General features: G+C 38.9%; 1 protein-coding gene across 1 annotated transcript; it reads left to right on the top strand.

Annotated features, from left to right (window-relative positions):
* Positions 1–1,747: 1,747 nt before the first annotated feature.
* Positions 1,748–12,734, top strand: fbxo28 (F-box protein 28). The gene is made up of 5 exons (XM_040139618.1): positions 1,748–2,029; positions 4,153–4,262; positions 5,618–5,756; positions 8,037–8,232; positions 9,707–12,734. The coding sequence occupies exons 1-5, from the start codon at positions 1,841–1,843 to the stop codon at positions 10,216–10,218; spliced, it is 1,146 nt and encodes a 381-aa protein (XP_039995552.1). The 5' UTR covers positions 1,748–1,840; the 3' UTR covers positions 10,219–12,734.
* Positions 12,735–16,295: the final 3,561 nt, after the last annotated feature.

Genomic DNA, 16,295 nt, shown 5'->3' on the forward strand with positions numbered 1-16,295 from the left:
TCAATAAAGAAACAGAAAAGACAGCCAAGTCTTTATTTACTGGCACAGATCAAAAATAATAAAGCGTAATACTTTATTGGATTAAAACTTTAACTGATTAAAAACAGCCAAAATGGGTTGATGAAGGCTGTAATAAGGAAAAACACATCCGAGAGCCACAATTATGCATTTCATGCTTGGTAACAGGAATAGGCCCACATCTCAAGTTAAAACACATTTGGCAACATGAGCAATTAAAGGTTGACAGTGAGAGTCTTGCATGTTTCGCAAAGAAAGCTATGGAACATTGTGTAGATTTGTAGATATATAGGTGAATAGGACACAATATGAGTGAGAAGAAGTAGTAGGTATGATCATTTCTAGTTTCCTGTGGTTTCTTTGAGGGTTGGGGTAGGACAGCGCATTTGTCATACTGCAGAAATGCATCATTCTCCCATTCCAAACCTACTTTTAATGGCTGGTAGATGTGTCTTCAGTTTTTTATAGAAAGACCCTGGGAAATCTCCACGAGTGAAACCATTGGAGTCTTTCAGGGATTTCGGGGATTTTGCTTTACTAAATACTGTATATCCAGTCTTACCTACAGAACAGATCTCATGGTAATAGGCCTGGGCCTGATAGCAAATGGTGAAAATCTCTGATCTCCATCTCAGCTCAATTTTCCACCAATCAATTAGTAGCTTTTCAAGACAGCCGCTTTCCCACTGTGACTTCTGTATTAGACCAGTTTTCATTGACAGTGCTAGATGCCACCAGTAATCGTGGTACCAATGAGTAATGACTCAGCCCTTACTGTGTGTTTAAAGGTTGTAACGTATGGCTTTATCAATGTTAATAAATAATTCACTAATACTTTAAAAATCAGTTATAAGCTATTAAAAATAACATCCTTTGGGGTGCCAGGTGGGGGACCATTTCTCTGGCTGCTGGGTCGTTAATAAAGTCAAGTCATTAGTAGTCACTGATATAGGGTCATGTGTTTCTCATTTTTTAATAAACTATCTAGTAAATAGTTATATATAAATGTTAGTAAGTTGTTAATAAAGAGTGACAGTCCATCAGCAAAAGGTGGTCAGTTATTTGCAGATATAACGTAAGTGTGTTGTAACTGTCAATAAGTTGTTCGTAAGTGGATTCTGGCCCAGCTACCCTGCCCCACCAGGAGGCGCTTCACGATTGACCGCTAACAATACGAAGTTAGTTTGATGCTAGAGGACTTTCCACAGCCTGGCCACCAAAAAGTCACTTAAACAAACGATTATTAACTGGCCTTATTCGTTACATCTTATAAAACCTTTGTCAACGGTGATTTAGAGAGTGGCTCCATGATCACACTGATGGGTCTCAACTGGCCTTCTAAGTGTTTCACTGTGGGGGACAAAACTTCCACAGATTGTTTCAACGTTCCTTCGATATCAACCGTTTTGCTATGAGTTTTAAAATCATCCAGTTCCCTTTGGGTGAACGCCACATTGGCTCTGATCATTTGCTCTGTTCATGAGAGCAACTTTGAAAACACCTGAGAATACAGTCTATTCTAATTTTCATACTACATTTTTGAAGACTTAAATACAGATTCTCAAAAACAGCTGAATAAACTGACGTCGAAATCTTTTTTATTAAACAGTCCCATATATGTATTGCTCCCATCAGTTCAGTTATATTTTACGTTTTTGTTTTACATATCTTTCCTCCATCAGAAGCTGACCTCCTCTCCTTGTGCGTAGCCTATACGCCGTGTTTTCCTCCCTAATGTGAGCATTTTCTGTATCACTTGGGGAAAATGGCTCGCTAGCTTCCTTTTTGGACGTCACTTCCGCCTCCTCCTCAGCAAAGCAAGATGGCGGCCGTTGTAGAGCGAGTTGATGGATGTGTTGGGTCCTTGGACTCAGACACGGTGTCACCGAGACAGTCTACACCTCCACCGGACCAGCCGCACCAGAACAACCCGCTGTTGGGACTGCCCATTGTGGCCATTGAGACTATTCTCAATTTTCTGTCTTACGATGAAATCAGCCTGCTTCGCTCGGTAAGGAGAACAAAAACAAGCCAGCTCAGAAGGGGAACAAAGCTACAGCTAGCCACATGCACTGTTTATTTGTGCATACTAGTTCTGTGAAATCGTGGCTAAAAACACTTTAAAAAACAGGTTTGAACTGAAAGCCTTTGTTTAGTGTCTGTACGGGCGGTCTAATTGCAGCCGAGGCCCGCAGTGCTAATTGTGCTGTTATTTAATTAGCAGGACAGCCTAGCTGAGGAGAGACAGCAATACACAACACAGCACAAAACACACCGGCAGAAACATGTTGAGACGAGAAAAGATGAGCCGAGCTGTCTAAAATCCGACTGTGGGTGTGTTTTACTCCTCTGCACTGCAGACACTGCCTGGCCCTTTGGGATATGAAATTTAGTGAGGTTAGCTGCAAATCGCTCACTGCTCTGTTGGCACACTGGCTGTGTTCTTTTCACTGCAGCTTCTCCAGCAGTTTCTTCACTTAGTTGTGCTACATGTACAGTTTGGAGGTTTTGATAAATCTTCCTGCAAGCTCACATGCACTTTGTTGGAGCAGTTGAGTTCCTGATTAGAGCTTTCTGCTATGCAGAACTCTGTCTGTGCCTTGTTTTTGCACAGCAGAAATGAAGAGCAAATGGGCGGATTAAGAGCAAATGGGCCCTGTGCACAGACAGGTAATAGGCCCCTTCCTAACTAAGAGAGCACCCCTTCGCATTGTTCACAGCTGTTTGCATGTTTTTGCCTGGCGTTTTGCAGATGAATTTAAACTCTTAAATCCTGTTGTTGGTTGAAACGGTTTTATTCCCACAGGAGATGAAGAGGGGTAGCTGAGCTCCAACTGTTGCCATAGCCACTGGCTGTGAGTGCAGCCCGAGAGGGCGCACCCAGTGCTGTAGCTATAGCTCTGGCTGTGTTTGTGACTGGCTCACTATTCTTGCAGCCCATACATTTTAATAGTAACATTGGTTAAGACAGCATTGTAAAGCCAGACAACCAGGATTTGAAGTAGGTATTTCTATCAGATATGACAGATGTGTTACTAGTAAACCCCAAGAGTTTATGTTGCACATTAAAAGCACAGCCTAATCGAAACAACCAGTAGCTACAACCATAGTCATAATCGCAACAGACGAAATGCCTATAGTTACATCTGTGTCCATAGTAATCACAGCTACAGCTGAAGCCTTTCAGGATCAGCCTCATGATGACTAAAGTGTAACAAAACTTACCTGATACATGAGAAGCTATGAATTAACTTGTATTCCAGCACTTAACCTGCACCCACCCCCACAGCCAGGTGCAGCCAGCCACAATACTGGGTGTACCCACTCACCCTTTCTCACAGCCAGTGGCTATAGCTGCAGTTGAGGCTTAACCCTGCTGGATGAAGAGAGGTTGTCTACATCCTCTCCTGCCACAGCAGATCCATATTGACACTCATCTTCATTGACATCATGCAAAATACTGTATCAAGTGATTGAGAATATTAAAGGAAACCTGTGATGCAGGATGCATGTGAGAATTTTGCATTTAGTTTTGATTCACAGAAATAATTGACTTGTGACAAAAAGGAAAGCTTTTTTTGAAATTTTTTTTTTAAAGACTGGTACATAATCCTCAATGTGTTTTTTTTTTTAAATCATCCTGCAAAAGAAAACGTTTCCTCTGGTATAAACTAAATTGGACTCAGTCAGTACTTCTCAAATTGTCTCTGTTATTTGAACTTATTAAATATGGTAAGTTAGTGGGTCAAGGAATGTACATGCACCTTGTGAAGTGGGGTAATCTCCCTCTTCAGTGCAAACTGGAGGGAATCGTTTTGCAGTGGGATGTTAGAAGAGAATAGTGGACATGGTTTGTTAAAACAATGACCTCCAAATGTAATAATAAATTCCAAGGTGTTGATTGTAAAAATGATGAAACTAGTAAGTCAAGGCACTCCATCCTTTATTCAAACTACTGGGATAAGAACCATATGTAGGCAAAGGCCCTCCTGTTTAAGTGACCTCAAAAACTCCAGCAGCTCCACAGGAGGTTCTCTCTCACTGGATCCAGAAGGACAGGACTGTTTTTGCTCATGTACATCTGAAACAGATGACCTCTTATTTACCTGTTTTTCTCTTGTCCGTCTTCTCCAGGTGTGTAAGCGCATGGACATGATCTGCCAGCGGGTCCTGAATCAGGGCTTCCTGAAGGTGGAGCGTTACCACAGTCTGTGCCAGAGGCAAGTTAAAGCCCAGCTGCCCAGGTCAGTGTCATGCCACAAACAAGCTCTGCAGTCACGCAGATATGGTCACTGCTGTTGATGTTTAGCGACACACTATGAAATAACATTTCTGTTGTGACATCCCATATATGTTTTGAAGGGACATTTTGAAGACAGGATTGGAGTCAGTGTCTTGCACTTTGTCAATGACGGGTCTTTGGACCCCTAGTGGTCGGTGAGGGTATCTCAGGGATCAGTGGAAGATTTTTGAAGCAAATAGGTAAATAATTTAAATGAGATGTACACGAATATATTTATTCCCTTATTAAAAGGATCATTATTAGATTATGAAATGAATTCAACAACACAGTCTGACAGCAGTTAAACAAGCCTGGCGCTGAGTTTTTAATTTGTCCGCACTGGCTGTGTAGTAAGAGCGCATGTCAGCAATAAAACAGCAGCCGCTTCAGTCCTCTCTACACTGGATGTATTCAGCCACTGTACTGCTGTGAGCTCAGAGCATAGACTATTAGCACTTACAGCCCAATACACTAGTCAGAAAAAAATTGACTTGAAGACTGAAAAACTGCTTTTAGTTGCAGATAGTTGAGTAAAGCAAATGCTTAAATGCGGCCTGTGTACACAGCTGTGCTGATTAAAACGAAAACGTACGGTACCTGCTCCATCAGACACACACGGGACAGACGACTGAAAGATGCAGCTGAGATGCGTCTGTTGTCCACTGGACACGGAGAGGAGGTGTCCGTCCTCCCTGAACTCTTCAGTCTCCTACAGCAGAAGTGAAGTGCCACTACTGGCTGGCTGCTTAGTCTATATTCCAGATGTTTTCAACAGACTATGTGTCTTGAATGTGTTTCTTGACTGACGACAATAATAATTGCCGAATCATTCAGAAATAAGATTTTTAATATCAGTTGTCTACATTACTAGGCCACAGAAAACTGTACTTAGACACTTTTAAAACTCGTTGACAATACAAATAGTGCGTCTCACTTTTTGCTTATGTCACGTCAATAACTTTGTTATATTAGACTCCTTAGACAACTACTGATTCAACTGAGAACATTTTTGGAACCCTATTAATTCTGACTGACATGTTCTGTGAATTGGCTCTTAATTATTAGAGCAAGAGAGAACAAGAGACAATCACAATGAATCTATTTATTTTCCCGTGACTAATTAAACCTGATAGAAAGCCTGGTTTGTGACCGTCTTTTTATTGGTAGAATATGGACTAATCCCTTTCAGGAACAAGATTCAGTTTCTCAAAACTAAAGTTATTAGTGAAGTTATGGTGCACAGGTAGAAAAACTATGAATCATGACTTTATAATAAAAGCTCTCTTCACCAGTGTGTTTATCATGAATTGTCTCCAGGCGAGAGTCAGAGAGGAGAAACCATTCACTGGCCCGTCACGCTGATATCCTGGCTGCTGTGGAAACACGCCTCTCTCTGCTCAACATGACCTTCATGAAATATGTCGACTCTAACCTCTGCTGCTTCATCCCTGGAAAGGTTAGCTCAGCTGACTATTGTCCACAAAACAGCAGCAGTAAAGTCAGAGGACCAGTGAAAATCATTAAAATGCCTTTTTTCAGTGCAGAAGCAAGCTCACATTAATCAGAGTTTAAATTTATGCCATGATATGATGTCTTAGTTATACTCACAGATTCTACCCAAGGTTTTGACCCTATCTAGAGGACAGTAATAATTCTTTTCCCATCCTGTCCACAGTCAACACCAGAAGTATTTGGACAGATACACTTTTTTTTTTCTTTAGGCTCTGAGCTTCAGCACATTCAATTTGAAATAAAATAAACGGATACCATATTAAAGTGTAAAGTATCAGCTTTAATTTGAGTAGGTTTACATCAACACAGAAAGAACTATGTGGGAGATATACCCCTTTTAACACATAGCGCCCAAATTACATTTAGGACATTTTTTTTCTTAATGTTTTGTTTGTTGTGCTGTGTGTTGTTGTTTGTGTTGTTAATAAAAAAACAAAAAGTGAAACAGAGTTGCGTTAGAGTTTGAGTTTAGAAGAGTCAAGTGGCTCATTGTGCGTGAAAGGTCTGTCAATATGAGGGGTGAAGATAAGAATGAAAGAAAAATCAAAAAAAAAAAAAAAAAAAATAAATCAAAGAGTCAAATCAAAAAAAAGTTGTTGGCCAAAAAGCAAAAGCAACTCTAAAAAAAAAAAAAAATAAATAAAAAGGAAAACTAGAAAAGACCTGGTAGACCAAAAAGAAGAGGAGCAAAAAAAAGGGGATGGGATGAACAGAAAAAAATTTGCATGGTGAAAAAAAGCAAGTCAAGAAAAGAACAAGTCAAGAATGCTCTCCAGGAAATGATTCCTAAGAATTTGTGTCTCAGAAGATTCAAAACCCGATAAAAAAAAAAAAAAAAAACAAAAACAACAAAAGCAAAAAACAAAAAAAAAAAAAACACAAAGTCCCAGGTATACCACAACAAAAGCAAGAAATGAAGAGGTGGTGAAGCTCTGAGAGGATCAGAGGGAAGATAGGAGGTGTTTAAGGATGTCACTGGGTCAAAAAGGTCAATCAGATGTTCAGTCATTAAAATTAAAAAAAAAAAAAATAAAAAATTGAATTTCCAATTTTTTTTGAATTCTGAACTGAAACTTTGGCCACTTATATCTTGCTATATGTCCCACACGGTTCTTTGTACATAGATGTGTAATAATAAAAAATAAAGCTGCTTAAGCTGGCGCTTTTAACATTTTTTCATTTTTATTTCATATATTGAATGTTCTGAAGCTCAGCTGGAAAGAAAAAAAAAAAAAAATAATAAATATATAGTACTTACAGTCTGGAGTCTGGACTGAGGATATGTTGTGAAGAAAGAAGAAGTTTATTAAACAACAGATTGATTTTTTATTTTGCCTTGAAAGTGATGATGTGGATATTCAAATTTTTTTTTTTTTTTTATCTGACTCAAGAGAAGGTGATATTTTTCATTTTTGTTCTGTTCAGAACAATTTCAGTTAGTTGTGAAAACGATGCAAGATTTATTTTTATTCATTTAATAGTCTCATCTGAATTTTTGTTTTGTTTTTTTTCTAAAGCAAAATTAATATTTTTCTTTTTTATATCTATATATGTTTTAGTTATGTATTTTGCCCAGTTTTTAAATGTTGTTAAAAATGGAAATATTGAATACACGAGTGCTATAACATTTTTCTAAAATGTTAGAGTATTGTTGCATCCCTGTGAACTGCAGAACACACTACTGAGTGAAATTTTAGTTATTTAAGTTTCAGTGGGATTTTAAATGAAGTTTTCTTGCTCCTGCAATTCCTGCACCTTGAAGTTCAGGTTTACCTTCAGCTATCCATAGTAATCTTATTATTTATTATAGAAACCAGTGTCCATCTTTAGTTAAACACAGGGTGAAGTTGTGTTGTCCTGCTTTGTTTATCAAAGTGACTTGAGGGGCCCCTGTTCAACAGACTAACAGACCAACAGACCTTAGTAAAGAAGGGTTCAACTTAAAATCTGTCTTGTGGTGAGGAAGAATAACTATCCTCCTTGCGATATTCAGTCAGCACTATGGTATTTTGACATCAGTTCTTCAGATGTACATGTTGTTTCCCTGCTGTCTCCACTGTTTCTGTGCTAGCTAACCTTAACATGTCCCCTAAGTTACAAATTTTAAATTCTTCATGTGTTGACTCTAACATAGACAAGACCCCAGCTTTTCAGCTGCCCATACATTTTGTAGAAAAAGTTGGACTTTTGTGATGTCCTGATCATGTGTGTTGTGTGTCATTAGGTGATAGATGAGATTTATCGTGTGCTGCGCTACGTGAACTCTACTCGAGCCCCCCAGCGAGCTCATGAGGTTCTGCAGGAGCTAAGGGATATCTCCTCAATGGCCATGGAGTACTTTGATGAGAAGATCGTCCCCATCCTGAAGAAGAAGCTGCCAGGGGCCGACCTGTCCGGCCGCCTCATTGGTTCTGCACCAGGTATAGGACGTGTATCTCCTAGCTCATACATAGAGTTCAAAAGAAAAATTCACCCAAAGTAGCTCTCGATGATTGTTACGACAATGATGGTAAGTGGAAAAAAATGGCAGTTTCAAAGTTTAAATTAAAAAAACAATTACTGTGGCAGAACATTGTCAAACATGGATGGTCAAAAGCTTCCCAGTAGGATGAAAATGTTAAAATAATTACACATTAACTGTCGATTAAGCCCAGGCTTCTTATTTTCACATTTGAAAATTTTATATCTCATAATTGACTGCATGTTTTTGTCTGAAACTAAGAAGAAATCATCTCTGGTCCTATCTCAGTCAGGGGCTTTATAAGCAAGTAATCCAAAATTTAGCAATACAGCACTCAAAACTTCAAAAAAATGTCAACAATCACCAGAACGTCATAGAAACTTCATTCTTTGCGTCACATGTTGTAATATGTGATGGAACTTCGCTTCATTGCAGCCAATGATCAATTACAACATCCCTCATGTTACTTTTTTCAAAATTTGCATAATAAAATCTCCTTCATCCCAAGACTTCTGTTGCCGCTGACTGGGTTTTAAAGGTTTAAGAGGCTACAATAAGTTACGGTAGCATGTGAAATGCTGCTGCTTCTTCAGCATTCATTTTATAATTTGAACACATCAGCATGACACAGCCTGTGTATTCTCTTCCTTTAGTAGATGCTCATGCACCATATCCACACATACACAACACAACAGAATAGACTCATATCCAATGCTGAAACAGGATCACAGAATGACGTCTGTGATTTAGTTATATACTTAACTATGCTTCTAGACATACATGGAATACTGGATTCATTCTAGACCGATTCCATCTAATCTCACAATCCATGCATTTGAGTTTTATTTGTATATGACCAAATCTGTTGGTTTCTGCGTTATATAAATCATTATCATTATTGCCCATCATGGATAGCAAAAAATGTACCACGGGCAGACGCTTCCATGACGGTTCCACGCAGGTAAATAAATCGGTTAGTTGATCAAAAGAAAACAATCAATTATTTTGGTCATTTATCGATTAAAAAATACTAGACATTCTGTTTTCGCTTCCCCAGTGTGAGGTCTCAGTTTTCTTCCTCTGTTTTATATCATGGTTCATGGAGTATTTTGGTTTTTACGGTTGGACAAACAAGACATTTGAAGCTGTTTCCTTTTGGCCCTGGGGAATTGTGATGGGCATTTATCACTGATAAATTGATAAATATTAATTTAAAATTGATGACAGTTAGGGCATATTCTTGGTATGGTTTAGGTCTTCTTCCAAACTGAGATCATTTAGGCTCTATAAGCCAAAATAAAACATCTTGTCCTAATGGATTTTTACCTTTGTTCAGCAGGCTCTATTCTTGTTTTGTGTGTGTTTTTTTTTTTTTTTTTTTTGTGCATTAGTAAAATTCTGAAGACACTTGATGCTCTGTTCTCTTCTCTCAGTGGCAGGTCCATCTACCTCCCTGACCACCATGTCCCTGCTGGCCAAGAACACGCCATCGCGCTCTGAGATGACCAAGGTGCAGCAGCAGGTAAAGGTGAATGGGGCGTCGATGACAGTACTGCGGAGGGAGATGCAAGAGATTCGCGTCAAGCAGCTGGAGCAGCAGAAGCAGCTGCAGGACCAGGAGCAGAAGCTGCTGGAACAGACCCAGGTGATTGGTGAGCAGAATGCCCGCCTTGCGGAGCTGGAGCACAAGCTCCGTGAACTGATGGACAGTAGTGCTGCTGCTATGGGAGGACCCAGGCCCAGCACAGCTGTCCCCTCCACATCAAACAGCGCTGCCGTGTCTTCCACTGTTGCCAGCACGTCTGGTACTGTGTTGGCAAGTGGCAGTGTGGCTGCAGCCTCCATACCCATAGAGCCAGAGGGTGAGGGAGGGTCATCGCTCAAACGCACCAGAAAGAGCCCAGACCTTCCACGACAGTCCAAACGGCTGCGCAGCAAGAAATAAGAGACTAAGTGTGTTATTTAGTTAAAGTTTTGTTTTTGGTTTCAAGGTCTAACTGATCACACCATCACCCCAATCCACCGTGTCACCCCCCACCCCACCAACACTCATCACCTGTACTGTCTGTCAGATGAGTCAGGAGTATCCCTGTATGCTTTAACAGTGTTCTCCCACCCCCCATCTCCCCAAAAGCCCCCCTTGGACAGCTAAAACACTGAACCCAGAACATCAACAGGACTCTGCACAACGTTGACAGGGTCAACATTTGATTGTCACAGACTGTTAAAGTCTTTTGTTATTCTATATTAACTTATTATCAACAAATCCCATGAAAAAACCCAGACCAACAATGTGGTAGTGCACCTCTCAATACTTTCTGACTACCAAACTCTGTCTGTGGCTCTCAGCTCCAAGCCCATTGGTTCCAACTGAAGACGTAAATCTTTAAAAACACCTAACAAATGGATTCCTTAAACAGTTGGTACTGTATGTGTTGGAAACTGTTGCCAATGGCGGATTAATGCACAAGTTGGTGCTCTAGTGAGTATTTGGGGCAGCAAGATGATGTGTGTGGGATTGAGTCAAGAGAAACTACTGTGTGTGTGTGTGTTCATGGTAATGAAGGAACATGTCATCCAGTGCAACTGGCTCATAGATGTTTTTAATAATTTTTGGGCAACAATGGAGCTCTATGGCACAGAATAATAAAAATCAGGCTTTGGACACACAATAGTTGTAAGTAGGATCAGTTCATCGTTGGTTTGGGTCCTCACATGGGATTTGTCAACAACAAGGAAAATATAGGATATCTCCACTTACAAGGCTTCTTAGTTCCTTAACTAAATCAGAGTGTAGGCATGCGGTCAGCCTTTTGAAGGTAAGAAGACTGTTCATTGAAGGTTACATTAAAATGACTGTACAGCTTTTTAATATAGATGCTTTTCTAAGAGGCTCATAAATGAAAAATGAAAAATTCAGACGGTCGGTGAATTTAGTTAACAAAAGTGATTAATACAGCTCTTCTTATTTCTGAAATAAACGCTTCCAAGATATTTTATTTTTGAAATGTACACAGCTAAAATGATATCAAAATAAAAATACAGAGTAATGATCATCCTTAAATTATAAATTAAAATAATCAAATGTAATTGAAGTTGCATGTTATTGGTAATCAGTGATTTCTTTCCATTTTCACATGGGTAGGAGGTCTAAATCCATAAACATTCATTTCATTCACACTTGCTTCTTCCTAACTCGGCTATGTGCAATAAAACTCATCTAAAAAGTAATAAGTCATTTATATTCCTTGCTAGTAGCTTGTTTGTTCTATTCAAAATTGCTGCTCAGATCTGTCCAGATCAATCTAATCAGTTCTTGAATCACCATAAAAAGGATAGATGAGATCTTAAAGAAGAAAAAAGGCAGTGTCAGATAGCATTAGACCACCTGTCACCTGTTGACTCTTGCCCTCTCTGCCTGACAGAGGGCCTAACATGGAGGTAGATGTTGTTGATAAAGGGTTTACATTTCCACAGATATCATTGTCCTCTGATCCCCAGAAAAGCAGCAGTGATGATGGAACCCCCGGCTCTGCTCTGTGTGAAAAGAATCATTTCTTTAACGGGTTTCCAGCAACGGCAGACCCTTCATAGCTCTGATGTGCCTGAAAGCACCTGATGTTCATGCCACACTTTTACATTACAAGTTACTGTATATGCTGTGCTAAGGAGGACAAAGAAATTATATAACTGTTCTCCTCTGGCAAAACAGTGTTTGGCATCTGTCGTTTAAGCATTATACCAGTGTTTTTACATATTTCATCCTGTGTACTACAAATAAATGTACAGCTCAATACAGCTGAACATTTTACAAAGTACACTGAGTGTTACTGTTTTTTGAACGTGTTGTTTCTACTTTCTAGACAGCCATTGATTTCTATTCATTTCACTGCAGACACTTGCATGTTATGAGTTACCTTGATTTTCTGTGAACAAGCATGGCAGCTGTTTCTTGACACATGTTCAAATTTCTCCTCTTCTCTCCGTCGAAGAGAAATTGACCATGCAGTTGCACAATCATGCTCCATTTTATACCAGCAATTCTTATTTGAAATGAAATTTGTTCTTGAGACTTCAAAAAATATCTTAGCTCAAAGTCCACTTACTAGCTTGTTGTAGAGCTTTCAGATACATTCCACAGTCTTCATCACTGGAGAAACTAGTTTGAAGATTGTGAGTCATTGTCAGTTAAGCGGTTTTGTCAAATTGTAAATAGTTTGACAAAATAATTTTTGTCAGTTGCTAGCTTTTTCTGCTAGCTTTTTCTGACATGTTCAACCACATCTCAGTCTTCATCAGCGCATGACATGACAACTGAGCGACCTCTTCCGCTGATGAAGACCTTAAGATGTTGATAAAGCTGTATATAAAGGCTAGTAAGCGGATCTTGAGTCAAGAGCATTTTGTCAGATTGGAATCAGTAGTTTGAAGTTTGAAAATGGGGATGAAAGCTCTGGGGGGGGAAAGCTAGTACATAGGCCTTGTTTTATAGTTTGACAGAGCTATCAGCTAACAGCCTTCAGTGGTTAGAGTTTGGTCTGTCTTCAAGGTCAACAACGAACTTTGACGCTGTGTTGTTCTTGAGGTTTTGGAGTTTCTAGAAACGGAGTCAGATCATCATGTCCAACGAATACCTGACACTTTAATATAGTGTTTCCCAGGCTAATTATTTGTAGTAGCTCAGTAAAAACGCAGAATAACACTTGTATGGTCCTTAGGTCAAAGTAGAAATTATGTAATAATAAAAAAAAAAGTATATAGTAAATGTACTGACATTTAAAGGAGCTATTCACCCAATTACAAATGTTCTCACTTCCTTTCTAGTGCCATGCAGATAGTTCTGTTTTTTCTTGTACATTTTAGTGATATTTGTCTGACTTCTGCATCCACTCCAGAATAAGGGAAGTGAATGGCATTTAGCCTACATGCATGGATAGATGCCACCAAAGGAAAGTGAGAAAATATATATAAGTGGTGTTTTTTTTTTTTTTTTTTTTACATTTTTATGTTTTAACCCAAACTTTGAAATTGAAGGTTAGAATCACCCGTTTGTGGTCAGTGTAAATGAGCTACCAGACCTCTGACTGGTTTGTAGTGACAGTGGAAGTTTGCTGGAAATATCCTAAGTTTGTGCTCAACAGAGCAGAGTTTCCCAGCTGTTGTTAAAAAGCATTATCTCAGCTCCCTTGTGCAGTGGCACTCTTACCCTCCCCTGTACAAATCCGTCTCTTGCCTTGTAAGGCTAGGTTAGCTGTGAGCCCATATTGTGGCTGCGCATTTGTTTTCTTCGTTTGAAGCTTTTCTGTTTTTTGGATGACCTGAACCGCTCATGGCATGAACATTTGGGAAAGAAACTTTGGAAATGCAGTTCATATCTGGGTGAACACAAGGGTGTATTATGATGACAACTGGCAGCAAAACACAAGATGTAATCTAGTGGCTTAATTTGAGACTGCGTCTCAGTTTAGAGAATTGTACTGTAATCTTCATGTACTTTAAAGTGTAGATTGTGAATTATTTCATGTATGTATACCAAGAAAACTATCTTTTGAGTTAGCCAACTTGGGGCTAACTGTATGGTTTTGTTGCACACATTACTGTTACAAATGTACAAATCAAACCTATTAAAACTCAACTTATCCACATATGTCTCTGTGTTTACACCCAATTACAAGCTTTATTTTTACAGGTAATGTTCTGAATCCTCAATAACATCACGGTTTAATTCATACTGTATCACGTCATTTAACTTCAGTAGACCAAATGCGTTTTGAACATTTTTGGTTTTAAATGGGTACTCCAATGATTCCATAAAGTTGGTGGACCTGGGAGCAACATGTTAAAACAAGACTAACATTCTAAAGGCATGCCAACAGCTCAGTGAGGCTGATGGTGCTTTGAGCTAAATGCTGTGTGATGCAAAACAGGTGTAATTAAACATAATTAATTTTGACCAGATGATGGAGCTAGCTGAAGAGGCTCACCAGAGCTTTTCTAATTCAACTTGTGGGGAACATGAGTGTCTTTTCCACATTATGGTAATCCATCCAATAGTTGCCGAGACATTTCAGTTTGGACCGAAGTGGTGGACCAACAGATGACGACAACTTCCGCAACAGAGGGTGAGCTATCCTGACTTTTTCCTGCTATGGCTCAATCTCCAAAACACTGGAACCTACATTTCCCATAAAGCAATGCATTAGGATCTTTGGTTATGCCTTATTCTTGTCATATGAGAATAACTAACCATTTTCTACCTTTCACATCAATATCTGAGTTGTAATTGTAACTTGAAAATTGTTCTAGGCAATTAAACTCAAATTTCACGGACAGTGTTATATTGTCACTGTCCGTGAAATTTGACGGTGGGGTTAAAAATACTGTAGTATTTTTAATAAATACTGTAGTGTTTTTAACTCTCTCACAACCAGCTCTGCAATAATACAAATGTTTTGAGGTGTCCTGTCAAATGAATGCTCACAAGTCATAAGCATGGTAAACTTTCCCGTGTCTACCATCCATCCCATGTGATGCCAGTGCAGCAATAGACTCTCACTGACTAGTAACCGCTCAGATCTTCTAAGCTCCATGCACTGAGTTTGTAACACAAGGCTTTCTATAGAAAAGAAATGAAGAAAAAAAGTCTCAAACCTAATTTGATGAAATCAACGGTCCTTTTGTCAGACCTGCCTAAAGCTCTTCCAGAGCCACAGAAAACATAAAGCTGTTTTCACTGAGCTGTACTTTTCTGAATATTACTCTTCATTATGAGTAAGATTATCTTCATTTTTGAACCTGCATTAACTGATTTTTTTCAGACACTTCTGAGTTAGCGCAACCAGCTATAAACACAACACTGTAATATTATCAACTTATAAAGTTGTTATTGCAAAAACTAGACACAGAGCTGAGAGTAGGAGAACTGCAAATTTTGTGATTTGGTGCTAAGTGTCCTTGATCATCCCACTATCTATAACTGTGCTTAACTCTTACTGGGTTTTAGGCAGCTAAGACAAAGTGGAACACAGACACTGAATTAAACTCTTGTATCGGTTAAAGGCACAATTGACAAATGTATAGCAATCTTTCCACCCCAACCGTTCACTGAGTTCACATTGTCTGCATTCCAGGAAGAGGTCACATAGCACAATGTTCCACAACATAAATTCAGTCTTCCAGGAACAGCGATGCTGGTTGAAAGACATTTGCTGCATTTTGATGTTAGAGACCCTGTATCTATTGTCATACCATCACTTTCTCGTGCCCTCAACTTCCTTTGGAACAAAACAGGAAATGTTCCATTGTTTTTATGTTCAGAAGCTGCAGCAGCCCTGCACCTAGATAAGCTGAAGAGGAACAGCAGCATTATTTAGTGGCAGTCCAGCCAGAGGTGTGTGTGTGTGTGTGTGTGTGTGTGTGTGTGTGTGTGTGTGTGTGCGTGTGTGTTGTAAACAGTTATATAAATTCATTCAAATGTAAACTGCATTAATTTCTCCTAAATGTTTCTCATATCAAAGTCAGTGCTTTTGGCCAGTATCCATAAAACATTTTTAAAGATCCAACACCCTTGGTTCATTGTTGACGAGTTGCATCTTTACATGTTTCTTTCCTCTTTATTTTTGCCCACACGGTCAATTTACATTTTCACATAAGAGTTTTTGTTGTTTTATTGTTTAGCTAGTGAAGAGTGTCCAACCCATTCTACAGACTTGGTTTTAAAAAAATAAAAGCTAAACAATGAGAGCCTAAGAAATGAAAGTAATAGAATAAATGAAAGTTGCAAACAAACAGTAAATGTTTCATCATTATGCTTTGTCTTAACATAATTCAACCACTGTCTGTCTTTTTCATACTCACACAGGTTCATCTATTATTTCATCTGTTATTTGGATTTGCATTCATCTGTTCTCTCTATTTTGGAATTGGTGGACTTGTTTATGCATGTTTCTTTGCAATTAATTTCAGAACGGTGATTCTTTTTATTGTCAACAGATTATAATTTCTTTATTTCTTAACATACTC

This window comes from Xiphias gladius, chromosome 11, assembly GCF_016859285.1.
Source record: "Xiphias gladius isolate SHS-SW01 ecotype Sanya breed wild chromosome 11, ASM1685928v1, whole genome shotgun sequence".
Classification (NCBI taxonomy): Eukaryota; Metazoa; Chordata; class Actinopteri; order Istiophoriformes; family Xiphiidae; genus Xiphias; species Xiphias gladius.

Bases quoted from the DNA above. Each gene is read 5' to 3' on its own strand.
- fbxo28 (XM_040139618.1), top strand. From the start codon at position 1,841: ATGGCGGCCGTTGTAGAGCGAGTTGATGGATGTGTTGGGTCCTTGGAC. The intron at 5,757-8,036 runs GTTAGCTCAGCT...GTGTGTCATTAG, and splicing joins GCTGCTTCATCCCTGGAAAG to GTGATAGATGAGATTTATCG. The intron at 8,233-9,706 runs GTATAGGACGTG...CTCTTCTCTCAG, and splicing joins CCTCATTGGTTCTGCACCAG to TGGCAGGTCCATCTACCTCC.